The 26,621-nt window shown below is 56.1% G+C and overlaps 2 protein-coding genes across 2 annotated transcripts; one reads left to right on the forward strand and one right to left on the reverse strand.

Annotated features, from left to right (window-relative positions):
* The first annotated feature begins 3,943 nt into the window (after nucleotides 1–3,943).
* TMEM151B (transmembrane protein 151B) lies at nucleotides 3,944–12,467 on the forward strand. Its single transcript, XM_084890720.1, has 3 exons — nucleotides 3,944–4,384; nucleotides 6,525–6,965; nucleotides 8,436–12,467. Exons 1-3 carry the CDS (start codon nucleotides 4,259–4,261, stop codon nucleotides 9,576–9,578), a joined length of 1,710 nt encoding a protein of 569 aa, XP_084746846.1. The 5' UTR covers nucleotides 3,944–4,258; the 3' UTR covers nucleotides 9,579–12,467.
* Nucleotides 12,468–13,192: 725 nt separating this feature from the next.
* On the reverse strand, nucleotides 13,193–20,813 carry DRC5 (dynein regulatory complex subunit 5). The gene is made up of 4 exons (XM_084890721.1): nucleotides 20,492–20,813; nucleotides 18,192–18,760; nucleotides 14,970–15,419; nucleotides 13,193–13,653 (listed from the first exon to the last, which is right to left on the reverse strand). The coding sequence occupies exons 1-4, from the start codon at nucleotides 20,715–20,717 to the stop codon at nucleotides 13,444–13,446; spliced, it is 1,455 nt and encodes a 484-aa protein (XP_084746847.1). The 5' UTR covers nucleotides 20,718–20,813; the 3' UTR covers nucleotides 13,193–13,443.
* Between the last annotated feature and the right edge of the window lie 5,808 nt (nucleotides 20,814–26,621).

Genomic DNA, 26,621 nt, shown 5'->3' on the forward strand with positions numbered 1-26,621 from the left:
ACATTGGGCCACACTCAGCTCCAGCTCCAGTGCCAACACATCTTTCCTCCTCCCCTCTCCCTGCTTCCCCTGGGCCCAGGGAGGCCTTAGGCAAACTGCACCCCCATGTTGAGGTGCAAACTAGTGCCCCCTGACTTACTCCTACCCCAAGTGCCACCAACCATGGGCCAACAGTGTATTTGGAAGATTATCCCAAAGGAGCGTCTTTTCTCTCTCTGGCATTGGGGGAAGAATGCTGCACTGAGTGTAGACAGCTACTAACCAGCTTCCCTGCTGCCTTGTCCCATGCAACCTCATCTTATTCATCCATTTGACAAACATGTGGAGCTTGTCCTACATGTGTGACACTGTTCTCTCTGCTGGAAGCAAAACCGAGGACCACACAGTAACAGTAATTAATATCCACCAAGCCCCCATGGCAATTACAACACAGTGATTGTGAGAAGACAGGAGTGAGAAGAGGGTGGGGAGGAGGCACACAGTGAGGAGAGGGGCAGGGAAGCTTCCATTTGAACTGGAAATGGGGAGGACAGAGGTGTGGGGAGCAGAGAGGTACCTAGTCTCTGGGAGGAGGGGGTTAGTAAGGAGAGGAGACAGGGGGAGGGGTGGGTGGGAGGGGGAGAGCAGATGAGAGGAGATGACCTACTCCTCTCCGCCCCCCTGGAGGACCAGAGAGGGAGAATTTGCTGAGTATGAGGCTGTGAGAAGCCATTTCAGATGTTTTCAGCTTCTTCCCCTGACATTTCCCTCTCCCATCCTCAAAAGCTGGAGTAAAAGTATAGTCATAAACTCCAGACCCAGACCACTTGGGTTAAACATCTGGAACTATCCCCATTTTAAAGTTGGGAAGCTGGGGCACAGTGGGGTGAGTTGACTTTCCTAAGATCAAATGAAGTGCAGAGCCAAGCTCTCCTGCCCCTAATCCGAAGCTTAAAATTGTTTTCAGTGAATGTTTTTTTGTTTTGTTTTTTACCTTTTCTAATTTTTTTCCTCTATAATGCCTGCAGGGCTTGGGGCATATGAGTCCTTTGCAAGGACAGGAGAACTTGGGGATGTTCAGTGACCACATCTCTCATCAAATACAGAGGTTGATTTAAGGAAAAACCTACTCCTTTTAGCCCCATATCTGGCTCTGAACATAACAGGTGTGTGGCAGTCCCTTTTCTGGCCACTGGAGGTCAGCATCGAGGCGCTCACTGCTTCCAGCATCTAGCCTACTCTCCCGCTGGAAGCCCTTCTGGGGAAACTTCAGGCATGGCGAGAAGGAGCATGCAGTATCATCTGGACTAAAGAATTCTGACTCGGGCCACAGTGTGGTCAGGGCCTTGACTTTGTTTCCTCTGCTCCCGTCTTCTGATCCTCTTCTCTTTATCTGTTGATGTTGTCTAGTTCTGTTAGTTGTTCTCCCACTCCCAGCCTCCACCCAAGCTCATCTTCTGGATGCAGCCCCAGTTGCCATGGTGACCAGCTGGTCAGCTGGCTCCTTCTGAGCCCCCTCCCTTCACCCCTCTTTTCCCTGGGCTTTCAAGAAAAAGTAATGTGTGTGAATGGGGGGTGGATGGGTGTTTTTTTAAATCTCTTAGAGGAGCTCTGGGGTTGGCCAAACGGAGTTGGGCTATCTCTCTTTCACAGCCCCCCTGAGATGAGAAAGGGAAGACCCTGGAGGTGGGGGACAGCGGGAAGGGTATAACAACTACATGTGACGTCTTTATCTGGGTTAGGGAAGGTCCGGGTTAGGACCTCTGCTCTGTCTACTGCGAGGACTGAACTAGGTGGGAGGGGATAAAACCAGACCCAGAAGGGTCAACGTTAGCGGTGAGGCAGGACTTTCTTTCTTTCTTTCTTTCTTTCTTTCTTTTTTTTTAATATATTTTATTGATTTTGTACAGAGAGGAAGGGAGAGAGATAGAGAGTTAGAAACATCAATGAGAGAGAGTCATTGATCAGCTGCCTCTTGCACACCCCTTACCGGGGATATGCCGAGGCAGGACTTTCTGAAAAGCATAGGTGCGAGACACTGGGATGAGTCCACAAGTGAGATGTCTCCTCTGCCCTGGAGTGGAAGAGAACCCCTGCCTCTCCAGGGGCACACCCTGCCCTGTGTGGGCAGGGAGATGGACTCGCTGGCGGGGAGGGTCCTGCAGGCCGGGTAGTTCTGAAGCAATTGGCAGACGGAGTCACCCTCACCTCGCCGGGGAAGGGAACAGTAGGAAGATGGAGGCAGGACCAGGAGGAGGGGTGGGTGTGTGGAGAGTGGAGGCAGTGGCCCTTCTGCCCAGTGAGAGGCAGGATGACCCCGGCACATCGGTGTGCTTGTCCTCTTCCACCCCCAAAGACCCGGTGTCCGGGCTTGGCCTCACACTAACGTCCTCCCAGACAGCCCCATGGACTTCGCGCGGGATCACCTGGAGTAAGTCACTCCCCGCCCCTCTGCCTCAGTTCCCAAAGGTAAGTGGGGAAACGGCTACTCTATGTCAGAGACTCCGATACGGCACACGGCACACAGTAGGATTCCGCAGTGACTGCACACAGATCCATCACGTCCTGTCATAATGATTGGTTTCCAGGTCCCCGCTTCCCGTTAGACTGTGCTCCTGGAGGGGAGGACATCCTGTGCTTCGCTTCCGGACGGGGCGCACAGTAGGCACCTAATCCCTGTTTATTGAATGGGTGCTCTCAGAAATGAAGGGGTGTCCGTCTCCTCTCCTCCTGTCCGCGGCGTGGCAGGGAGAAGAAGTGTGGGTGGAGGGCACAGTGGGGTAGGCCACCTGCAGCCACTCAGCCTGGCCTGTGGTCTGTGATTTTTGCCTCCTACACCCAGAGAAGGTCAGAGCCTTAGAGACTGTCTGGTCAGTCCTCCCTGCACAGACGAGGGAACTAAGGCTCAGAGAAGGGAAGGCGCTGGCCCAAGGTCATACCGCTTGTTAGTGGAAAAGCCAGGATGAAGAATTAGAACTTGGGCCCTGGCCGGTGGCTCAGTGGTTAGAGCTTCAGCCCACGGACCAAAGGGCTGCGGGTTCAATTCCTGGTCAAGGGCGGGTACTTGGGTTGCAGGTTCAATCCCCACCATGATTGGGATACATGCGTGCAGGAGGCAGTTGACGTGTGTCTCTCTCTCATAGATGTTCCTCTCTCTCCTCTCCCTCCCTGTCACTCTCTCTGGAAAAAAAAAAAATCAATGGAGAGGATATCCTTGGGTGATGATTTAAAAAAAATCAGAACTCTGGCATCCTGGTCTCCAGCAGAGGACAATATACACACGTGTTTGCTTCTCTGGGGCTGTACTTCTCGGGGAGGAAGATGGCCTGTGCAGGCTGGTTCCAGTGTCCCCTCTGCCCTCTGTTATCCTCTCTCAGTACAGCCCCGTCCTTTCCCTCTGCCCTGTTCCACCCAGGCTCGGGTGGGTCTGCTCCTGCCTCCTCCTTCACACCCGCTGGGAGTAAGAATCTGCCTAGGGTTCCAAGACTCCCTTTCATAGATCTTCCCAGGATGGTGAGAGTGTGTGTGTGAGTGTGTGTGTGTGTGTGTGTGTGTGCGCATGAGTGTGTGTATGTGTGTGTGTGTGCATGTGAGTGTGTATGTGTGAGTGTGTGTGAGTGCATGTGTGCATGTGTATGTATGTGTGTATGATGTGTGTATGTGTGTGTGGAGTGTGTGTATGTGCATGTGTGTATGTGTGTGTGAGTGTATGTGTGTGTGAGTGTATGTGTGAGTGTGTGTATGTGCATGTGAGTGTGTGTATGTGCGAGTGTGTGTGTATGTGTGTGTGTGTGTGTGTGTGTGTGTCCGCGCCTAAGCATGGTTAGCAGGACTAGGAGTGGGGAAGGGGTGCGGGGAGCCCTGTTGCTTTTCCTCTTTGGGGGGTGGCCATTCGGCAGGCTTGGGGAAGGCGGAGTTTGGGGGGCCGGGGGCGGGGCTCCTGCGCCGGGAGGAAGGGGGGGGGCGCGCTGGCTTCAGCTCGGCTCAGACAAAAGGCGGCGGCGGGAGCGGGCGGGAGGCGGAGCGGCGCCGCGCGGGCCTCAAGGTGACACCCGCCCCCGGCCCCGGCCCCCCCAGCCCGGCCCCCCGGCCCGCCTGCCCACCCCCGACCCCGGCCCCTTCCCCGCGGTGCCCTTCACAGGCCCCCTCCCCCCGCGCGGGGGGTGGGGAGCAGCGAGGGCCCGCCCCCTCCCGCCCCCTCCCCCGGGCCCGCGCAGGATGCCCCGGGCCCCCGGCAGCCCCCCGGGAGGCCCTGAGCTCCACGCGCCCCCTCTGCGCCATGTCCCCCCCGGGCTCGGCCGCGGGAGAGAGCGCCGGCGGCGGCGGCGGCGGCGGCGGCCCCGGGGGCCCGGAGGAGCCCGCGGCGGCGGCGGCGGCGGCGGACGAGGGCCCCGCCCGAGAGGAGGTGAGAGCCGGGGCGCCCCTTCCCCGGGCGCGGCCGCAGCCGGCCCCCATCCCCCGCGCGGCCCCCGCCGGTTCCGCCGCAGCGCGGCCGGCGCCCCGCACCCCGGCCGCGGCCGCCGCAGTCCCGGAGCGGTCCGGTCCCGCCCGGCGGCGGAGCTGTCCGTGGTGGCTGGTGGCGGGGAAGGGGCCGCGCCGGGGGCGGGGCTGGGGGTCCCGGGCCGGGGGCGGGGCCGGGGGCGGGGCCTCGCGGACCCCGGGCGGATCCGAGTGGGGACGGTGGCCGGATCCGGTATCACGGAGGGGATGCTGTCTGGAAGGCCAGGAAGGGCGATGTGTGGGGGCTACAGAGGCAGGAGAATAGTAGGGGGAAAGAGTGGTATCCTCTGAGCCAAGAAGGTCAAATGTGCAGAGAGGCGACACCCACCTTCCCCCATACCTTCCCCCAGCCCGTCACTGGGATGTGATGTGTGTGATGTGTGTGTGTGTGGGGGGGGGGGTGTGCACCTCTCTCTGCCACTGTTCCTGCATCCCCCGCCCAGGGGACCCTGAGACCAGGGATCCTGCACAGCCCTGGGACCAAGCACATCCCTACTTGGAGGCCTTCCTCTTCAGTCCTCTGAACCCGGGGACAAAGAGACTAAGGGAAGTGCCAGGAGCACCCCATCTCCCGTGCACACACATGCACACACTGGGCCAGGGCAGCAGCACAGGCAGAGGGGCCTGCAGGGAGGGTCCCTGTCAGGAGTGCTCCCGCTGGGACACGTGCACACCCAGGAGGGGGCACAGATGCACACACCCCAAGGACAAGGCTCGCCGAAAGATTCACGGACCCTAACCCGGTCTGTTTATGCTGGGTGCTGTTTCCCAGCCCACTGCACGTCCAGATCTTTCCTTTGATTTCACACCAAGGCCAGGCCCACCGCCCCCGGACAGTAACAGCTGTCCCCTTCTTTCCCATCCTTCCTCCCTCCTCCGGGCTAGCCTTCGGGCCAGGCTCTGGGAATCAGGCGGGTGTGTGCGAGGTTCCCAAAGCGAGACAGCGGGGAGGAGGAGTTGGGAAGCCCGGCACCACCAGAAACCCAACTCAATACCTATCCACTAAGTGGCTGTTGGGTGCCAGCACCATGGTAGGCAGCCAGGATGCAGAGTCGGGGCCCTGCCCTCAGGACTACCCGGTCCCGTGGCAGAGCCAGACATGTAAACACGTCAGTGGGCTGACTGTGGGACAGAACTCACCAAGTGCTTTAACAGTCAAACAGGCCCCTGGAGGACCCAAAACCACTCTCTCTTGACAAATGACTGAGCTGCAAATGTCTTCCTTCCTACCCCCAGCCCTGGGTTTACATCCCCTCCCCCTGCCCCCCATGCCTCTGCCCTTCCAGATATCTCCTCCAGGACGGCCTTTTGTGCAGGGACACCAGCCTCCCCCCCCCCCCCCATCTTAGAACAGAGGAGGGTGTTAGGGTGTAAGAGGGAGACTCACAGAGGGCCTGGGTGCAGAGCATGGGGAAGGATACAGCCTGAGGTTTCCCGGGGCCTCCCCCAAAGGAGTGTGAGGCTCATTGTCTGTGAGGGACGTGGAGGTGGATGGGCCAGAGAGGAGGGGCCCTCCAGATCGTAGGACCAAACGTCTGGAAGTGAGGGCCCCGCCGCTGAGTGGGAAGGTGGTGTCAGTGCGGCATCTGGGAGGGGGCTGGGCTGCGGAGCCGCCTTCGCTGACGCCTGTCTGTCCTCCCCTGTCTTCCCGTCCACTTTCTCCTGCTCCACGGCCGCCTCTGCATCTGTCCTTGGACTCTGTTTCTCTGGGTGCCATCCTATCCATCTGTGTTTGCCACCTGGGCCTCCTCCCCCCATCTCTGGCGCTGATCTCTTCCTGCTTCTTGGGGCGTCTGTCTCTTTGCACTTCCCTGTATTGGCATTCTGCTCCCTTTTCCTGTCCCCACGGCTCACTTCTGTGTTTACCTCTGGTCCTTGGCTCCCCTCTCGGTCTTCCATGTTCTCTCCATATCCCTGTCGCTCTCTGCCTGTCATCTCTGATGCTGGCCTCTGCCCCGCCATCCCTGCATCCATCTCTGTTCTGGGTCCTGCACACTGTCCCGCTTCCTTCTCGTCCTGGCCTCTCTTCCTGTCCCTCCGAGCAGCAGCGTCCCATCCAGCCCTCTTTCACCAAGTCCCTCTGCCGTGAGTCCCACTGGAAGTGCCTGCTGCTCTCCCTGCTCATGTACGGCTGCCTGGGGGCCGTGGCCTGGTGCCACGTCACCACCGTGACCCGCCTCACCTTCAGCAGCGCCTATCAGGGCAACAGCCTCATGTACCATGACAGCCCCTGCTCTAACGGCTATGTCTACATCCCCCTGGCCTTCCTGCTCATGCTGTACGCTGTCTACCTGGTGGAGTGCTGGCACTGCCAGGCCCGCCACGAGCTGCAGCACCGTGTTGACGTAACCAGCGTCCGGGAGCGTGTGGGCCGCATGCAGCAGGCCACGCCCTGCATCTGGTGGAAGGCCATCAGCTACCACTATGTCCGCCGCACCCGCCAGGTCACTCGATACCGCAACGGAGACGCCTACACCACCACCCAGGTGAGGGGCTGGAGGGGAGCACTGGTCCATCCCGACAGGAGGAGGGGGCACATCTGCTCCAGCTGTGCCTGACTGTCCCCAGGGGGAGGAGCAGAGGCAGCAGTGAGCTTGGGTGGGCACTGCAGCAGGAGGGCAGGAACAACCACCACAATAATAACTGCAAACACCAGCGGGCAGGCTGCTCTGAGTACTTTACAAACACCTCATAATGACCCAGTGAGGTAGTTAAAGATAACCCCCATTTTACAGATGAGGAAACCGAGGCTTGGATAGGCTATGCAATTTGCCTAAAGTCAAAGAGCTATTATGCAAGGGAGCTGAGGTTTGAACCCAGGCAGTCTGGCTCCAGGGTCTATACTGTTTATTGCTCAATGGTAGAGACCGCTTCATACGCACAGTGTCACGGCATGCCCTCACCTGCTCAGTGAGGTGCTTGCTGCCAAGTCCTCTTGCACAGGTAAGGAGACCTCAGCTCAGGGACTTGACTAAGGTCTGCAGCTTCTAAGTGGTAGTGCTAGACTCAAGCCCAGGGCCCCAGGTCCCAAGTCCAAGGCTCCCAGAGGTGGGGGTCAGCAAAGGTGGAGGTAGGCATGGGAGGCCACTTGGATAGTGGTAGAGGTGGGGATAACCCATCAGCACTTCCTGGGCCCTGCAGGGGTAGACATATAAGAGCCCCAGAGGGCCCGCTGTGGGGGGCTCAGTGGTTGAGCGTTGACCTATGAACCAGGAGGCCAGGAGGTCACCGTTCCATTCCCATCAGGGCACATGCCCAGGTTGTGGGCTCGATTCCCAGTGTGGGGCGTGCAGGAGGCATCTGATCAATGATTCTCTCTCATCATTGATGTTTCCATCTGTCTCTACCTCTCCCTTCCTCTCTGAAATCAACAAAAACATTTTTAAAAGAGACTTGGAGGAAGAGGAGAATGAGATTTTCCCAGATGAGGGTGATCTCAGTCTCAGGACTGGGATGGGTAAGCAGAAGCCTGGGGCCTTAAGAATCAGGGGGGGGTGGGGGGGCACGTGATTGCTAAGGTGTGAACAGGGAGGCCAGAGACAAAGGCCTCTGGGGCCCATCTGGAAGCACCCCTGTAAAAGGGAGGACGGGGGGGGGGGGGGGGGGGGGTGATGAGGAGGGGACAGCGTGGGACGATGCAAACAGGCAAAAGGGCCGGGCAAGCTGGAGGCCAGGGTGTGACCGCCAAAGGAAGCAGAGTCAAATTAAAATTAGAACGCACACTGGTAGGGATGAGGTTGATGCCTGCCCTCGTCTCTAACTCACAATTACACGGAGGGCCTCCCTTTCTCTGTAAAACGCATGAGAAGGTCCTACCCGGCTCCAACCGGGATCAAAACCCGGACAGGCTTAGGGTCTGACCAGGCCACCAGAGCAGTGATGGGGGGCTGAGGGGGGGGGGGTCGGCAGAGCAGAAAAGTGACTCCCGCCTCCTTCCCCGCCTGCGGCGCCCCCAGGTCTATCACGAGAGAGTCAACACGCACGTGGCGGAGGCCGAGTTCGACTACGCGCGCTGCGGGGTCCGCGACGTGTCCAAGGCGCTGGTGGGGCTGGAGGGCGCGCCCGCCACGCGCCTGCGCTTCACCAAGTGCTTCAGCTTTGCCAGCGTGGAGGCCGAGAACGCCTACCTGTGCCAGCGCGCGCGCTTCTTCGCCGAGAACGAGGGCCTGGACGACTACATGGAGGCGCGCGAGGGCATGCACCTCAAGAACGTGGACTTCCGCGAGTTCATGGTGGCCTTCCCGGACCCCGCGCGGCCGCCCTGGTACGCCTGCTCCTCGGCCTTCTGGGCCGCGGCGCTGCTGACGCTGTCGTGGCCACTGCGCGTGCTGGCGGAGTACCGCACGGCCTACGCGCACTACCACGTGGAGAAGCTCTTCGGCCTGGAGGGCCCGGGCTCGGCCGGCAGCGCGGGCGGCGGCGGCCTGAGCCCCAGCGACGAGCTGCTGCCGCCGCTCACGCACCGCCTGCCGCGGGTCAACACGGTGGACAGCACGGAGCTCGAGTGGCACATCCGCTCCAACCAGCAGCTCGTGCCCAGCTACTCGGAGGCGGTGCTCATGGACCTGGCGGGGCTGGCGGCGCGCGGCGGCGCCGGGGCCGGGGGCGGCGGCTACGCGCCCACCTGCCGCTACGGCGGGGTGGGCGGCCCGGGCGCGGCGGGCGTGGCGCCCTACCGGCGCAGCTGCGAGCACTGCCAGCGCGCCGTCAGCAGCTCGTCCATCTTCTCGCGCAGCGCGCTGAGCATCTGCGCCAGCCCGCGGGCCGGCCCGGGCCCCGGCCCCGGCGCAGGGCCGGGCTGCGGGGGCAGCCGCTTCTCGCTCGGCCGCCTCTACGGCTCGCGGCGCAGCTGCCTGTGGCGCAGCCGCAGCGGGAGCGTCAACGAGGCGAGCTGCCCCACCGAGCAGACGCGGCTGTCCAGCCAGGCCAGCATGGGGGACGACGAGGACGACGACGACGAGGAGGAGGCCGGGCCGCCGCCGCCCTACCACGACGCCCTTTACTTCCCGGTCCTCATCGTGCACCGGCAGGAGGGGTGCCTGGGCCACAGCCACCGGCCGCTGCACCGCCACGGCTCCTGCGTGGAGACCTCACTGTGACCGCCGGCCCTCCAGAAGCCCGCCGGCCTCCCCGCTGCCCCTGCCTGTAGCCGGGGGTCTCGGTGATGACAGGCTGTGCTGAGCACGGAGGGCGGTGCAGGGAGGCCAGAGTGAGCGGGACAGACCCATGGGGCTGACACCCCCGCCTTTCCTGTACAGAACGGGGAAAGATGGGTGGGAGGGGCCGGCGGTTCCTGGAGATTGCCACTGGGGCGGAGCCGGCTCTTTCCAACCCCGCCCCCGAGTTCCGAAGGGGACCCCTTCCTCCCCAGAGGCACTCCATCCAGATTCCCGCCCAGCCCTTCAGCCGTCTTCTGACTGTTAGGTGGCCGCTGTGCTGTGGGGCCTGCACCGGGCCTCATCTCAAGTGAGAGGCATTGGCTGTGCAGCCAGGGAGGCTCAGGGGCTGCGAGGAAGGGCAATTGGGGCTCTCCTTCCTTCGCTGCCTGGCTCCCCAGGGCCACTCTCTGCTGAGAGGCCGTGGTTTGGTGAACAGCCCGGCTGGCTTCCAACCAGCTAATGGATTCCGTGGGTCTGAGGCCCGGCCAGGTGTCAGCCCCCATCTCAAAGCCAATACTCCATCTCAAAGCTAATACTCCATCTCAAAGCCAGTACTCCATCTCAAAGCCAGTAAATACTCCATCTCAAAACCGTGGACATGTTGCTACCCTCCTCTTGGCATGTGCCCCAGAGACAGGGGTTCCCTTTCTGATGCTCTCACCACGGTTGTTTATTTCACTGGGCCCTGGAGTTTGGGTCCAGATGTCATTCTTGTCCCTCCCCTCTTGCGCCCTGGCGCTGAGAGCTGTTGCCAGGGGCCAGGGGCAGGACAGTGCCCCTTGGTCCTTTCTGAGGCCTCTGGGCAGCAGCCTCCTCCCCTGGCTTCTGGGAGGGCACTCCCTGCAGAGAGGGTGAGATCCCGCCCAGCAGCGCTCCGTAAAGCCCAATGACATCGCCAGGGAAAAGGAAGACAAGGTGAACGGCTGAGCTGAGTGGGGAGACAGGGAGATGGAGCTGAGTGAGGGGGGCGCTCTGGAAGCAGATGGGAGTGAAAGGACCTCCAAGGGAAGGTGTGTCTTTGGGGGTGCCCACACATTGCCTCTGCAGGGCTGAGGACATTGTCACAAGTCCCAGGTGGAGAAATATTCAATCCCCATGGCAGGTCACAGCCAGGGATTCTCTAAATCTTAACCACCCCTTCCACCCTCCCCTCTTCTGTGAGCTCAAGAAGCCCTGCTGTGTCCCAGGTTCTTCAGAGGCGCGTCCTGTCATCACCGCCATAGGGCCCTGGCCCCAATCTGGTTCCCCCAGAGTTCTGATGTTGTCTCCACTCCCCACACCCCCACCCTATGTGCTCCAGTGTGCATGTCTGTGTACAACCTCCTACTGCCCTCCCCTCCTCGCCCCCCAACTCTCTAGGCTAAAGTTTTCACAGCAGACTTAGAGCCTAGGGATGGAGCTCATATTTCAAGCCAGAGAGGATAAGCCTTGGGCCGCCTGACATTGCTCACCCCTGACGCTCGGAGCTTCTGCCTCCCCTCCTGCAGCCTCTCCCATCTCCCTCCAGCCGGGCTGGGCCTGCAGCCTCCAAGGCATGGCCTCCACCTATGCAACATCTCTGGCTCCCCCGCCCTCCTTTTCTGGGGGGAACGTGGGAGGCACAGATTGTGGGGCCACCCCAGTCTGTGGCCCACTGTGGCCCAGTTCTATGTTCCTGTGGCGATGACTGAACGGGGAGGGAGAGGAGGCCGGAGGGGAGGCCTGGCAGGAGGGAACGGCTGCCGTGATAATTCCCTGGGCAGCAGTGCCTACCTGCCGGCCAGCACCGAACCCGCCCGGACCCTGAGTCTGTGCTCCTCGGGGGCCCGGCGGTGGGAGCACCCCTTTTTCCTCTGAGTGGACATCTGTGAGGTGCAGATGGTGAGCTGTGGCCTCAGGCCCCAGTTCTTGGCCAGCTGGCACGTCTTGCCCTTGTGTGGCGGCAGCCTGGCCACCTCCTGGCTCCAAGGAGGGAGGAACCCAGCTCCTCCTCCCTCAGACTCCTGAGACTGAGTCAAAGCTGGGAGGCGGGAACGAGAGGGGGGGGGCTGTTATTACTTTTGCCTGTATTGACAATTTCTGCCCAGGTCTCACACAGACGGCCTCACGCACAGACTTAGAAACCGATTCTTTTGGGTCTATTTCCGTGGTAGCTTTATTGATTGCCAGGGAAAAGGAAAACCAGAAAATTAATTAATCTCTAAAATTAAACCTTACACTGAATGTTCTTGTTTCTCTAATTAGAACCTCTGCTAGCAGCTGTGGCTATGTACACACACACACACACACACACACACACACTCACCCTCACCCCTACGCGTTTGCACTCGGGAACTGTCAGAGAGTGTCAGGCACAGGCAGACTCTAGGTTGCCCGGGCAGGCACACGTGTGCAGTCACTCCCAAGCCCCCTTTGGTGCTCTGCTCAGCGCCTGCTTGCTGGAAGGAGTGCCCAGAGAGCAGGCACCCCCAAGGCTGTGGTTGCAGCCCAGGGCCCACCCTTTGAAAACAGATCCGGAGGTTCTGGAGTCCCTCAGCCCGAGGAGGATGGGAGATGGGGCTCAGCCTGAAGCCATCGGTCAGGTCCCCTCGTGGGCCCCTGGGTGGACGTGGTTCCTGTGGGTGTGGCTCCAGGGTGGGCAGCCGCAGGGTGATGGGGACTCCTGGAGGTCACCTGGAAGGCTCCGTGTGTCCTGGGCACAAGGGCTTGTGAGGTGGGCTGAGCCTGGCTGGGAAGACAGGTCTCTGTCAACTGGGTGCATCACACTGTGGCCTTTCTGTCATGGATTTCCAAGCGCAAAGACTGTACAAATCAAACTGGTGGACAATAAAGTTTCGGATGACTCACTGACTCCCCTTCCCAGCGTGGCACTTCCCCCATCTTCTCCCTCCCCCATGAGAAGCTCTCTGGGGAGGCCCAGTTGAGTCCCTCCTGTCACCTCTGTTTCCCCATTTCCAGGTTGTGGGGAAGGTTAGGGGGTGTCATGGCCTGTGGACTGGGTTACTTAAGCAGAGTCTAGTAATAGGGAGGTGGGATCTGCAGAGGCGAGGATGGAAGAGCCAGGCCAAAGTTCTGTTGTAGCAGGATTTGGGACAGGGAGAAAGGGGGGGGTGTGTGTGGAGAAGGTTAAAAGGTCAAAGATCTGTTGAGTGAAGAGGAAGATGTGGGGATGAGGGTCAGGTTCATGGGTGGCCCCATGGGGAGTCTTGGCTGGCACAGTCCCTCAGAGTTCTCTCTGCCTCTCCTTATACCTGAAAGAAGTCATTTATTTCAGGGGTTCTAGTAATATCTTCTCCCTGGATTGTGGTCTGGGTCCTATTTAATAACCCTTCTCCCCCTACCCTAGGTCTGTCCCCCTCCTCATATCTTCGTGTACTCAACCCTTTAAAAAAATTTTTTTTAAATTGATTTCAGAGGAAGGGAGAGGGAGAGAGAGATTGAAACATCAATGATGAGAGAGAATCATTGATCAGCTGCCTCCCACACACCCCACACTGGGGATCGAACACACACAACCTTGGCATGTGGCCTGACCAGGAATTGATGCTTAACCACTGAGCAATACTGGCTGGGCACTGTTCAGATTCTTGATGAAAATTTATTATTCTATATAGAATGGGGAGCTTACATCCTGGAAATTATAATCATAATAGGAAACATTATATATACATGCACTCAACCTTAGATTACACCCAGGATCTTCGTGATCTCCCCCACTCCCTGTGGGCCAGTGTGCCACTCTGCAGCAGGCATCATGGGGCATGAGCTGTAGGGTGGGGGTGGGGCAGTGACCCAGGTGGTTACTACCCCAGCCCTGTCCCCTCGCCTATCCTGCAGGGTTCTCAGGGCCCTTGGCAGTGAGTGGTGCCATTGAGTGGCTGACATTCAAGGTCCGCTGGCGGGCTTCTTCGCGGTTGGCACAGAGGGCCTGGCCAATGAGGTACTCGCTCTCCTGGGCGACATCGGACAGGCGCAGGTCAAACTCCAGGAGGGTCTTGTTGTCTGACATGCCTTCCAGGAGCTGCTTCCCGCCATCCTGGGAAAGGAGCACAGGGTGAGGGTCATATTTTTACATCGCTGCCCGGGATTGCACACACTCATATGCATATTTATAGAGAGATGTGACTGAACAGAAGTTTCACAGAACAGAACTTGGCGTATTTGTGCAGCATGCTGACGTTTTCTGCTCCGTTCTGTCCTCTGTGAGCTGCAGCAGCCACCCTGAGGCCACTGAGAGGCCACCAGAGAGGCCACGGCATGTGGCTGGGATGGCAGAGCAGGGGCTGGCACCCAGCCAAGGGATTTCCAACCCCAGGACCCCCAACCTTGAGGCTTCTGAAATGGGACATAATGCATGTTCCTCTTGTTTAAGCCAATTGCTGCCTACGGTCTCTGTTACTTGCAGCCAAGAGCACTCCCCTGGAGACAGTGAGTGTGAGCAAGACTGTTCCTTGAGGGGGGTGGTAGAAGATGCAGGGCCCTAAGGGGAGTACACAGAGGACCCTCTTCACTTCTTCTCCCTGCCCCTGGCCCTTCACTGACAGAGCTACCCCTTCCTCTATCGGGGGTGGGTGGGCTGGGCCCAATGTGAAAGAATTTCATGTTGGGAGGCAGAATGCTGCTGTTCTATGGTTGTGACCCAATAATGTGTTTGCTGCAAAGTCAATGTAATACAGAAGTATTTATAACAACAACAAAAACGAGGTAGACGATAAAGGAAAACATCAGCAGATATACCAGTCAGTAACAGTACATTTCAATTATATTATATTCTTGTGTATGTTCACCAGCTGTTCAGATAAACTGCGTTTCTCACTCTGAGACTTGATTAAGGAAATCAGAGAGACATGTGTCTATTGGAAAGAACCCCAGCTTTGGATCAGTCCTGGGTTTAATCACAGCTTTGCCACCTCCAACTGATTGGTTGCTCTCAGGCAACTCACTAACGTCTCTGAGACTCAATTTTCCATCTGTAAAGTGAGGTTAAGAATGCACATTTTACCGGGTAACCGTGAGGTCAAAAGGAAGACAATGGATATTGGACACCAAGCAGTGTCCATAACCCTGAGTAACAGATAGCAATTACTAAAGACCTAGCCAGGGCCTTTAATGGTTAATCTACATATAACCAATTTCATCCTCCTAGTACGCTTTGAGGTAGATACTGTTATTATCCCCATTTTACAGATGAGAAAATGGAGGCTAAAAGGAAGGGCTGGAATTTGAACTAGGTAAGGCTGTGATCTTCACAATCACTTCATATGAGTACCCCAGGACAGCTGGATTCTACCCCTCACCCCTAAGGCCCAGGGCCTCTCCTTGGCCCTGCCTCCCCCAGGGGCTGTGGCTCACCAGTCCTATGTGGTTGCAGGACAGGTTGATTTTGGTGAGGGTGGTGTTGACGGAGAGCACCTGGGCGAGGAGGGTGGCCGTGGGCTCAGACAGCTCGTTGCCACCGAGGTGCAGCGTGGTGAGGCACTTATTGGTCTGCAAGGCGTGGGCCAGGGCCTGGCCGCCCTCATCCTCGATGCAGTTGAGGCGCAGGTTGAGGGAGAGGAGGCTGGTGTTGTGTGCCAGGGCGTGAGCCAGCGACTGGGCCCCAGGAGCCCGCACCTGGTTGTTGGCCAGGTTGAGCACGCGCAGGTGGCTGTGGCTCAGCAGCTTGGCGGCCGCACGGGCACCACGGTCCCCGATGCAGTTGTGTGACAGGTCCAGCTTCTCAAGGGCTGGGTGGTCCAGGAGGCTGCGAATGAGGATGCGTGCCTTGGTGTCATCCACCTTGCTTCGGGTCAGCCTGAAGATCTGTGGACAGGTAAAAGGTCCATAGCACCTGGTAGCCAGGGATAATCTGCCTGCCTGCCTACCTTCTGCAGGTAGAAGAGGGAGCCATTGGGAGGCCTGAGGTTCTGCTCACCTTGGGTTGGCTACCTGGCGGGCCTACCTAACACAGCAGAGTGGTGCTCAATTGCTGGCAGGTAGTAGGGGCCAAAGGCTACCATTTCTTGAGAAATTACTATGTGCCGGGCATGCTGCTAGAACATGCCATAACCATTCTCTCCCCACCTCAGCATCCCAGTGAGGTAGAATGAGTTCTCTCCACTTTACAGGCAGGAAATGGAGGCATAGGGTGGACATATCCATTTGCCCAGTTACACGGTGATTGAGCTGTGGAGGCAGGTTTTGAATCCAGGCCTGTTTGACCCAGCAGCCCCTTGCTGGACCCTATTCAGCTGGCTAAGCTCCACCATAGCAAGGAGAGGAACTCAGGGTAAGAACCAGGAGAAAGTGAGGGGTGGGGGGGTGAGAACCAGGAAATGGACGGGATGAAGTAAAAAGATAAAAGAAAGGGTGTAGGATTAGCATTATGAATATGGAAGAAGAGAGCCTCCATCTCTTTCCTTCTCACTGACTTGTTCCTCCCTCTTATTTGAGACCTCAGAATGGCTGGCCTGTTCACTCCCTCCCTATCCATTAGTCCTCTCCTTTCTTTCCACCCCTCTGAGCCAGCTTAGAGTTTTTTGTTTCTCACCTTTTCATTGCATCTACCTTGCAAAGCTCCAAGCGTGGGTCCAGCCCACTCTCTTCTTTTCTGTATGTCTGTGCCCAGGCAACTGACATGATGGGAAATGTCCCGCGACAGAACTGGCTGGTTTCGCTGGACCCACCAATAGCCCTCAATGCTGTGTGCTCACTCAACTCTGTTTCTCTGGTCAACATATCCTCTCATAACCTACAACGCTTTCAACCTTCTCCAGCCTCCTCAAACTTCAGGGCTCACCCTAAAGCCTCCTCCCGGCAGGTAGATGTCCTCCTGCCTCTCAGCCATTGAATGGGAACCCCTCATCTTCCTATACCCAACACAACATGCCACCACACCTGCTCTTCCCTCGGGCCAGAGCCAACCGCCCACCTCCGTCCTGGATCCCACCCTCCTGCCTTCTCAGGAACCTTCCGTGGTCGATGAACCAGTACCCTCTGTCCTGGACTCAACCCATTTCTTGCAATTGAATGGAACTTTCCATTGGTTTTAAACACTCACAAGTTTCTTCCATCTATTTCTACTCCACTTCCTCCCCTTTCACAGCCAAGTTCTTGAAGAAGTTGATCACAGACATCCCGTTTCCTCACTTCCCACTCTCTCCGTAAACCACTCCAGCACTCCGATCTGGCCTCTACTCCTGGCACTCCACTGACAGAGCTACTCCCTCCCCCAAGTAACCTCCACATTTGCTAAGTCCAATCCTCAGCTCCACTCCACCCCATTGCTGGTGACCCTCTCTTCTTTCTTTGTTTAAAAAAAAAAAAAAAATATATATATATATTTTAATATATTTTATTGATTTTGTACAGAGAGGAAGGGAGAGAGATAGAGAGTTAGAAACATCGATGAGAGAGAGTCATCGATCAGCTGCCTCTTGCACACCCCCTACTGGGGATGTGCCCGCAACCAAGGTACATGCCCCTGCCCGGAATCGAACCCGGGACCCTTCAGTCCCCAAGCCGACGCTCTATCCATTGAGCCAAACCGGTTTCGGCTAAAAAAAATATTTTTTAATTGATTTCAGAGAGGAAGGCAGAGGGAGAGAGAGATAGAAATGTCAATGATGAGAGAGAATCATTGATTGGCTGCCTCCTGCACCCTCCTACTGGGGATTGAGCCTGCAACCAGGTCTTGTGCTCTTGACAGGAATCAAACCCGGGACCCCTCAGTCCACAGGCCGACACTCTATCCACTGAGCCAAAACTCTCTTGGCTTGGTGACACAATGCGGTGTCCCCTTTTCTTCCTTCTCTGATTTCCTGGCAGGCTCTCCCTCTTCCAACTAGAATATTTGGGACCTATTCATACTAAAATATCATTCAATATGTCTCTGGAATTCAAATGTAACTGGACGCCTTTTTTTTTTTTTTTTTTTTTTTTTTTTTGTAGAGTTTTATTTTTTCTAAATCTGGCAAATATCCTAGTTGCAGTTTTACATTCACATGATTGCTGATGAGTGTCTTTCACCGCACTAGGCAGTTAACTCCAGAGGGCACAGATGGTATGATTTTGCTCCGAGCGGAATCTTCAGCACCTAGGACAGGGCCCGGAGCGCAGATGTTTGTCAAAGGAATAAATAGCTGGTGAACTGGGAGGGCGGTGCCTGGCTCATCTCTGCATCCCCAGCACCCAGCTGGGTGCAGGGGTGCATAAAAGGACACTCGATTTGTGACTAAGAAAAGGATCGGAGGGCCGAAACCGGTTTCGCTCAGTGGATAGAGCGTCAGCTTGCAGACTGAAAGGTCCCAGGTTCGATTCCGGTCAAGGCCATGTACCTTGATTGCGGGCACATCCCCAGTAAGGGGTGTGCAAGAGGCAGCTGGTCGATGTTTCTCTCTCATCGATGTTTCTAACTCTCTATCCCTCTCTCTTCCTCTCTGTAAAAAAAAATAATAATAAAATATATTAAAAAAAAAAAAAAAAAAAAAAAAGGATAGGAGGAAACGATGATAGCTGAGGCCCAGACGGTGAGAGGGGGGTCAGAGATGCTGAGGATGGAAACGGGGGAAGGCTACGGGGGAGGGCAGATGGCACCTTAAGGGTGTGGCAGGCCTTAATGGTCGCCGCCAGGGAGTGGCAGTCGCGGTAAGTGAAGAGAAAGAAGTTCCACTCGAAGTTCATGCCGCAGTCCTTGATGCCGAACACCAGGTCCAGCTCCTCCAGCTGGCTCAGGCCGGCCACCAGCTCCCCGAGCTGGTAGTGGTCCATGGAGGCCTCCTCCATCTCCCCCTCGCTGCCCGACTCCGACTGGTCCCCGTCGTGCGGCGCCGGCGGCATCTGCACGGGCGGCAGGAACTGGTCCACGCGGAGCCGGCGCACGTAGTTCCTGCAGAGCGGCAGCAGGTCCAGGATCACGGCGGGGTCCGTGGTGTCCGGGATGAAGTGCTTGATCAGGTTCTCCAGGTGCCGCTCGAAGAACACGCGCTTCCAGCTGCCGCCGTGGCAGTCCAGGTGGCACACGGGCCAGCGCTGCTCGCAGCAGCGCTGCCAGTAGTTCTCGTCGTCGATCAGGTTGGCGGTCACGGCCAGCGGCAGGTCCGGGGGCAGCTGGCGCAGGACCTTCTGCTGGTGCTCCGGGAGCAGCTGCTTCAGGATCGGGTTGTCTTTGGGGGACCGAGGAAGGGAAGCAGGAGTCAGTCATCCCATGTTGGGGTCACCACCCGTGGGGGCCCTGGGCTGGGCCTGCCTGGGGGCACTGTGGCAAGGGAACCCTCCCTGCCCTCAGGGAGGAGAGGGAGGTGGAGGGGGGAGAGGGAAGGCAGACTTTACTCTCAGGGAGACTTCCATCTGAGGGGAAGACACAGCCCCTGGCTTTGGGGGCCTGCCTTCCCTGAAAGTTGACATCATAGCATCTGGCCTCAGGGAGCTAGCTGCCAGTCTGAGGAAGAATCTCAGGTCCAGCCCGCAGTCATCACTTAGTCTGATGGAGGAGACAATCCCTGACTTCAGAGGCTCCCAATGTGATTTGATTCATTCATTAATTTTTTTTTTTAATTTTTAAAGGATTAAAAATGGCGGCCGATTTGTAAAATTGGAACTAGAGCAGTGAACTCACTTCGAGGGCCCTGACATTTCAAAGCAGAAAGCGCACCACCTCCCTCTGTCTTCTGCACCCAGCAAAACAAAGCAGGGGAGGTGTGGGGAGGCACGGGACAGGAGTTGGCTGAAGACAAGCGCCCCTGCCTTGGCTTTCCCAAACAGGTCTCAGCCCCGGTGTTTACCGGCGTCTTTATGCTTAGTCTTCTGACGTCCTTGCTTAAAGGACACTGCAGACTCATGTGTCCTCTCGAGGATCTCACCCGACTCTCACAGTATCTAACAGTTCGATTTAGTTCGAGCTGTTGTTACAATAAAAGCCTAAGGAGGCAGGCAAACGGGGATGTTTGATTTCTCAAGCCAAGCAGTCCCTTAGCCCTCTCTTTCAAAATAAAATAAAATAAAATAAAATAAAATAAAACAAAATAAAATTTTGAGCGTCAACTATGTGCCACACAATTCTAACTGCTGAGGATTCAAGAATGAGTGAAACAGAGGAAGCCGCTTCTTTTTGTGAAGGGAGGCAGACAATAAACAAGTCAAAGGAATATATTGTGGGCCAGGAAGTGTTAGATGCTGTAGAAAAAAAGATGGCACTGCTGGAACTGGTTTGGCTCAGTGGATGGAGCATCGGCCTGCAGACTGAAAGGTCTCAGGTTCGATTCCGGTCAAGGACAGGTACCTTGGTTGCGGGCACATCCCCAGTGGTGTGCTAGGGGCACCTGATCGATGTCTCTCTCTCATCGATGTTTCTAGCTCTCTATCCCCCTCTCTTCCTTTCTGTAAAAAAACAATAAAATATATTTTTTTTTAAAAAGAATTCCTTTTTTAAAAAAAAAAAGAAAAAAGAAAAGGAAAGAAAAAAAAAAGATGGCCCTGTCCTCAGCGAGCTTCCCATCCAACTTGTCTTTGAAAAGGATGAGCATCTACAGTGCACAGAGGCAGAAAAAAACCAAGAACCTGTACACACCACGGAAGACTCGGAGAGCATGGATGAGGGTCAGTCAGCTAGGGAGGCCTTTGTGGAGGAGGAGGTCCCTGAGGGGTGGGCTGGTGGGGAGAGGGCATAGGTATGGAGGGTCTGTGGTGGGTAGGAGTCTAGTGGGGCCTGGGAGCGGGGACAGCAGGAGGCACTGTCCTGGCTGCAGGGGTCAAAGGGAAGTGCCGAGTGGGGATGAGGATTCGGGGGGGGGGGGGGGGGCTGCCCAGGACCCAGCCTCCGAGGCCTTTCCTCGAGGCTGTCTCCATCCACCCTGCTCCGGGCTGCCCCCTCCTGCTCCTGGCAGGAACAGACTCACTCCGGAAGTTCTTGACAATGTGCTGGATGCAGAGATCTGTGAGCAGGGGGACGATGGCCAGTGACCACTCGGCATCCTCAGCGATGATCCTGCGCATCAAATGCACATTGGATCCATAATTTGGACCCCTGAACTTCGAGTTTAGAAAGCTCCTCATGAACCTCGAGCCTCCGCTCATGGGCTGGGTTGCAGCGTGAGTCAAGGTTGAAGTAAGGCCGTCCTGCATGCTGATGACTGGCAACCCAGGGGCAGGTGACCCCGTGGGGATGGCCTTGTGACAGGAAGTTTCTCAGACTGGCAGGTCTTTGATGCTGGTGGGAACCTGGAGCCAGAGGAGGGGGTAGAGGTGTTACTTTGGAGGGTCTTGGTGGGCATTTATTGAGAGAGAGAACACAGAGTGGTTCTCTTTTATTTTATTTTTTAAATTATATTTTATTGACTTTTTCAGAGAGGAAGGGAGAGGAATAGAAAGCTAGAAACATCGACCAGCTGCCTCCTGTACACCCCGCACTGGGGATGTGCCCGCAACCAATGTACATACCCTTGACCGGAATCTAACTCGGGACCGTTCAGTACGCAGGCAGACGCTCTATCCACTGAGCCAAACCGGTTCCGGCCACAGAGTGGTTCTTAAGGGTCAGTCTTCGGAGGAGTACAAACCCACTGACTAGTTGTGTGGCTTTGGGCAAGTTACTAATCCTCTCTGAGTTTCAGATGCCTCCTCTGTGAAATGAGGATAACAGTTACCAATAAGACGATTGGGAGGAGGGAATGTACCCAAAGAGGCATAGTGTATGTCGTCACATGGAACTGTGGCAAGGAACAGCCCATATTTTAAACAAGGATAACTATATGGCCGTCACAAGCAGTTGCTGTATTCTGGACCCTCTTCTTGGTGTGCACATTAACTCAAATAATCCTTGCAAGAGCCCTTTTGAGGTAAGCACTGGTATTATACCCATTTTTCTGACATGAAACTAAAACACAGAGAGGTTAACTGACTTGCCCAATGTCACACAGCTTAAAAATAGCAAGATGTGCCCTGGCTGATTGAGAGCATCATCCTATGCACCAAAAGGTCATTGGTCAGATGGATATTTCTCTCTCGCATTGATGTTTCTTTTTTCTCCTTTTCCCTTCTTCTCTCTCTAAAACCAATGAAAACATATTTAAAAACAAACAAGAAAGGACCCAAACTCGGTCTGTCAAGTTCACATTCTTTTAAAAAAATTATTTTTTTTCAAGTTCACATTCTTGCCCCTACATTGTACTGCCTCTCTGAGGGTGAGGGAGGGGGGCACATATGTATTGCCAAAAGACGAGGTATAATAAAGAAGCATTTAGTTCAAAACAGCTCCCTTAAGTATTTACAGAACAGCAACTTCCTGGCCTGGAGGATGGGTTGAGACTAGCACTGGCCAATAAATGTAATGCAAGCTACATATACTACTTTACATTTTTTTTAGTTGCCACGTTAAAAAGGCAGAGAGAAACAGGTGAAGTTAGTTTTATATTTAACCCAAGATGTCCAAAATATTATCGTTTAAATATGCCATCTATATAAAAATTATTGAGATATTTTATATTTATCTTTTCATATCGGAGTTTCGGTTTCCTTCTAAATTGGAAGTAGCTGGTGGCTACTGTTGCAGACAGTGCCGCTGAGAGAGGAAGGAGAGGGGGCTGCCCCACTGGACCCCACTCTCTGTCCAGGGTGCCAGCACCTTCTTTTCCTCCTCCCTTCAATCCCCACCCCAGTCTCCCTTCTAGTTCTCCAGCCTCCCAGCATTCCAGATGGCAGCAGGAAGTGGTGGGAGGTGAAAAGGCAGCTAAATCTGGGGCTGAAGACAGAAGGCAGAGGATGTATCTGGGGCTGGGGAACCCTCCCCCCATTTGTGCACTCCTGCCCCCCTGCCCTGAGACTGTGGACCGAAAAGGGGCTGCCCAGCACACAGCATCTCCTCCAGGAGGCTCCCCTCGGCTCTGCTCCCTGACCTGGGGCCCTGAGGGGGGGACGGTGGGAAGGAACACTCTGAACCAGCAAAGGTTTCCTTGGCAGTTGGAGGAGACCAGATGGCGCTCCCCAGCCAGCCAGGCATCTCGAGGAGAAAGAGCCTGGCTGTGGTGTGTATGTGTGAGTGAGACAGAGAAAAAAAGGAGAAAGAAGGGGGGCTGTCTATGTATTTGTGACATCCTTATGCAAATCAAATGCAAAGTCACAGACTGGGTCCAGAATTGTGGCGTAAGCAGCTGGTGCTTTCTGAGTAATGGCCCCTCAGAGGGTGTGGCCAGGAGCGGAGCTGCCTGGAGGCATCACATGACTTTGCATTTCTGGCTTTGCCGGTGACTTGCTGTGTGACCTTTGGCCAGGCTACTTCACCTGTCTGAGTTTCATTCTCCTCACCTGTAAAACAGTGTCTTCCTACAATAGACAGGCATTGTGGGGATTGTCCTAGACTCGCAGGGGTCTTCAAACTTTTTAAAGTGGGGGCCAGATCACGGTCCCTCAGAGAGCTGGAGGGCCGGACTATATGAACTACTAATCCCTACTGTAACACCTTGGCTGCGCTCACTGCCCAAAAAACCTGGCGGGCAGGATCAGACTCCCCTGGGGGCTGCATGTGGCCTGCGGGCCGTAGTTTGAAGACCCCTGTGACCTAGAGTATCTGAATAGCGTTGATAATATTGGAAAAGAGCACTGGAGGGCATGTGTGGAGGACGGAGGCACCAGGGAGGACAGGGTCCTAGGCTGCGGAGGGGAGGGTACCTTTGAGTGAGGCCTTTCCCCATCTCCAGGTGGCAGTGGCTGTGTCAGGGCTGGATGGAAGGATGGGTGGCTAGAGAGGAGGACAGACAGCAGACCAGCCCGTTCCTGCTAGCTCCGCATCAGGGCTCCCTCCAAAGTCCTGGCCTGAAGCACTCCCGCATCCCCCTCACTCCCAGTGCATCCCAAGACACCCTGGCAGCACCCACGGGAGCAGGACCCGGCCTGGCAGGGGAGGCCCCAGGGACCGGCGGGCGTTGCCCTGGAGCCGGCTCGCCAGGCGTGACTCACAGTCCCGTCAGGCCTCGCCGTCCTGGGAGGCGGCGCCTTTCCTTCCTCCTGGGAGGCCATATGTTGGGCAACCCCACCTGGGCCAGGGGCAGGCGCCCTGAGGAACTGGTGGGCCCAGCCGCACTGACTATGCCTGTCTGTCTCAGGGCCCGGCCTGTCTGTCCTGAGGTCCGGTCCTAACCTCTCTCACTGCTGTGTGGAGCCGGCAGCCTCCTCTGGGCAGGACCCTGCAGGAGGAGCCGCAGGGAGGGTCCCAGAGCCCGGAGCCACTGCCAGGCTGGGCAGAGCACCCTCCCTGACGGGTGTGAAACAGCGCCCCCACCGTCCGGTGATGCTCTCAGACACCTCCATGTACCACCGCGTCTGATGTCACTTGAAAGACAAATGTGGAAACCACTGACCTCCTAGCAAGGTCAGAGTTGATTGTTTGCACTTAGTACTTCTTGATCTTTCGAAGAAAGATATTACAAAAGTATTTTTGGCAAGCAAATGACTTCCCAACACAGAGGATTCTTCTAAGGAAAATTTTAGTTCCAGGTGATTTTTAAAAAATCTACTATTAAAAATGAATAAAACAGCTCTGGCCGGTTTGGCTCAGTGGATAGAGTGCTAGCCTGCAGACTCAAGGGTCCTGGGTTCGATTCTGGTCAGGAGCTCTCTTGCCCGGGTTGTGGCCTCGGTCCCCAGTAGGGGGCGTGAAGGAGGCAGCTGATCAATGATTCCCTCTCATCATTGATGTTTCTCTCTTGCTCTTCATTTCCCTTCCTCTCTGAAATCAATAAAAATATATTTTAAAAAACACGAATAAAATATAAAACAAAGTCTATTTAAAAGAATATGAACAAACGCCTTGCTTCCCTGTTATTAATGTTATAAAGATGAAATAAGGGGTGGCCCCTCCCTGGCAGGTCGTGACCTTGACCCCTGCCCTCTCAACCACCACAAGGCTGCCACCCTCTTGGCCCCCCTCCCACCTCTCTCTTCGTTCTTTTTTTTTTTTTTTTAATATATTTTATTGATTCTTCACAGAGAGGAAGGGAGAGAGAGAGAGAGAGAGCTAGAAACGTCGATAAGAGAGAAACATCAACCAGCTGCCTCCTGCACACCCCCGACCGGGGATGTGCCTGCAACCAATGTACATGCCCTTGACCAGAATCGAACCCAGGACCCTTCAGTCCGCAGACCGACGCTCCACTGCTGAGCCAAACCGGTTTCAGCTCTCTCTTCATTCTTCCCCAAAGTCTCCAGCACAGGCTCCCGTACTCTGCCCGCTCCTGTATGAGGTTCCTCAGGGTTCTGCCTACTCGCCCTGCCTCACTCCTGTTGATGGCGTGCAAGCCCACTGGCCTGCCTTCCAGCTCCCTCAAACTCAACTGCCCCCCAAGAGAAGTCAGTGCCTCCTCCAAACCAATCCTCCTCCTGGCTCCCTATCTCGCCATCCAGATGCCTGAACCAGAAGCCGGGGAGTCACCACTCCTCTCCTGCCCCTGGCATCTGGTGACTGTTGGAGCCCCTCTGTGCTGCCTCCCAGCCCAGCACCCACAGTCTCCCTCCTGCTGCTGCCTCGGCCTGGACCTCGCTGCCTGCCTGGATGGTGGCTTCCGATGCCCAGCCATCCAGGGTGGTCCCCTCACATCTGGCCTCCCCACTGCGTGCTGGTGCAGCTCAGCTTCCTCAACTCAGTAGAAAAGGCACTCTGCGACTGGACGCTCTCTGCATCTGGCCTCATCAGCTCACTCATGCCGCCCAGCCTTTGCTCATGCTGTTCCCTCTGCTTGGAACGCCCGCCCCCTCTCCCCCCACTTTCAGCTCAGGAAGCAGGGGTGCTTTGGGCCTGAGCATAAGCACCTCTGAAAACTTTCAGCCTTTCTTGTCCCTCCTCCAGCACCTGTGTCTCTTCAGTGCTCTGACTGACCACTCTCTCCCCACAGCCTCACTGGACTGTGAGCTCCTCAGGGCGCAGGGACTGTTTGCTAGTCATTTTGATCTCTGGCCCCTAGCCAGTGTGAGGTCTGCGTTAGGTGAGGTAGCTGTTGGTTGGGGCTGACCTACCCCTTCTGATAATAGATTCTGGCCCATAGGAGTATCCTGTATCGGTCAGAGGGATTGGCTGCAAGCCCATCAGAGTCCTCCTTGGGTTTGTCCCAGTGGAAGTAGACAGAAGGACCTAGGGATCCCTTCCTGTAGGCGCTATTTCCCTTCCCAAGGAAAAGTCCTGTCTGCAGCAGGGGGATGAGGCCAGGTGGAGACCAGGAGGAGTGAGCGGTGACGGAGCAGCTGGCTACCTTCGGTCCCTGTTCCTAGTCCCGGAGGCCCCAGAACTGCCCGGTTCCTTAACGGCTCCTTCAATTCTGGGACCTAACTCAGTGTCTTCTAACAAGTCCTTTTTTTTTTTGCTGAAGATGGGAGTTGGGTTTCTGTTCCTTTCTGGTCAAAGGGTCCTGGTTCTGACCATTTTGATAGGTTCACCATTTGGTGAGTTAAATTATGGGGAAAATCCTAAATCAGTAGGTGAAATATTTCAATGGGATGGCCGAAAGGACCAGAAGCCCCAGATTATTGTATTATACACACGACCTGACATCTCACGCCTGTGGCCTCTTTCCCTGAAAATCCTGAGCCTCCAGTCTTACCTCCCATCTCTCCAGCCTTAGGACAGTATCAGCAACTAGCATCTGCTGGGCGCGTAACAGTTCCCAGCTCCTTCCAGAGCTCTGTTCTCGCCCGAGTCTTACAAGCACTCCACAGTGGAGGCAGGGCAGGCTGAGTGGCCCCATTCTGCTGATGAATAAACTGAGGACCAGACCTGGGGCATCCAGGAGGGCTGGGGCCAGGGCCTGAGGGCAGGCTGCTGCCTCTTAGCACAATCACTTGCTGTGTCCCCTTCCCCGCACTCTCCTCCTCTCCACTCTGAAAGGAGGCACATTCACTGGGAAGTAGGGCTCCTACCTTCACTGAGTGCCTCTTGTGCCACCATCGAGTGTCCTCATGTAAGGGCACACCCTGCCCTTGGGTGAAGAGAGTAGGGACGTGCCCAGTGACCTTTCACCTCCTGGAGCCTGTCTCATGGGCCTG

This window comes from Pipistrellus hanaki (genome assembly GCF_964339955.1).
Source record: "Pipistrellus hanaki genome assembly, chromosome: 7".
NCBI classification, from domain to species: Eukaryota; Metazoa; Chordata; class Mammalia; order Chiroptera; family Vespertilionidae; genus Pipistrellus; species Pipistrellus hanaki.

What these genes read in the sequence shown, in the direction of transcription:
- DRC5 (XM_084890721.1), bottom strand. Translation starts at nt 20,717, where the DNA reads ATGCAGGACGGCCTTACTTCAACCTTGACTCACGCTGCAACCCAGCCC. An exon ending in AGGCCTGCCACACCCTTAAG is followed by an intron (nt 15,420 to 18,191) that starts GTGCCATCTGCC and finishes ACCTGTCCACAG; the next exon opens with ATCTTCAGGCTGACCCGAAG. An exon ending in CCTGCAACCACATAGGACTG is followed by an intron (nt 13,654 to 14,969) that starts GTGAGCCACAGC and finishes CTCCTTTCCCAG; the next exon opens with GATGGCGGGAAGCAGCTCCT.
- TMEM151B (XM_084890720.1), top strand. Translation starts at nt 4,259, where the DNA reads ATGTCCCCCCCGGGCTCGGCCGCGGGAGAGAGCGCCGGCGGCGGCGGC. An exon ending in AGGGCCCCGCCCGAGAGGAG is followed by an intron (nt 4,385 to 6,524) that starts GTGAGAGCCGGG and finishes CCCTCCGAGCAG; the next exon opens with CAGCGTCCCATCCAGCCCTC. An exon ending in ACGCCTACACCACCACCCAG is followed by an intron (nt 6,966 to 8,435) that starts GTGAGGGGCTGG and finishes CGGCGCCCCCAG; the next exon opens with GTCTATCACGAGAGAGTCAA.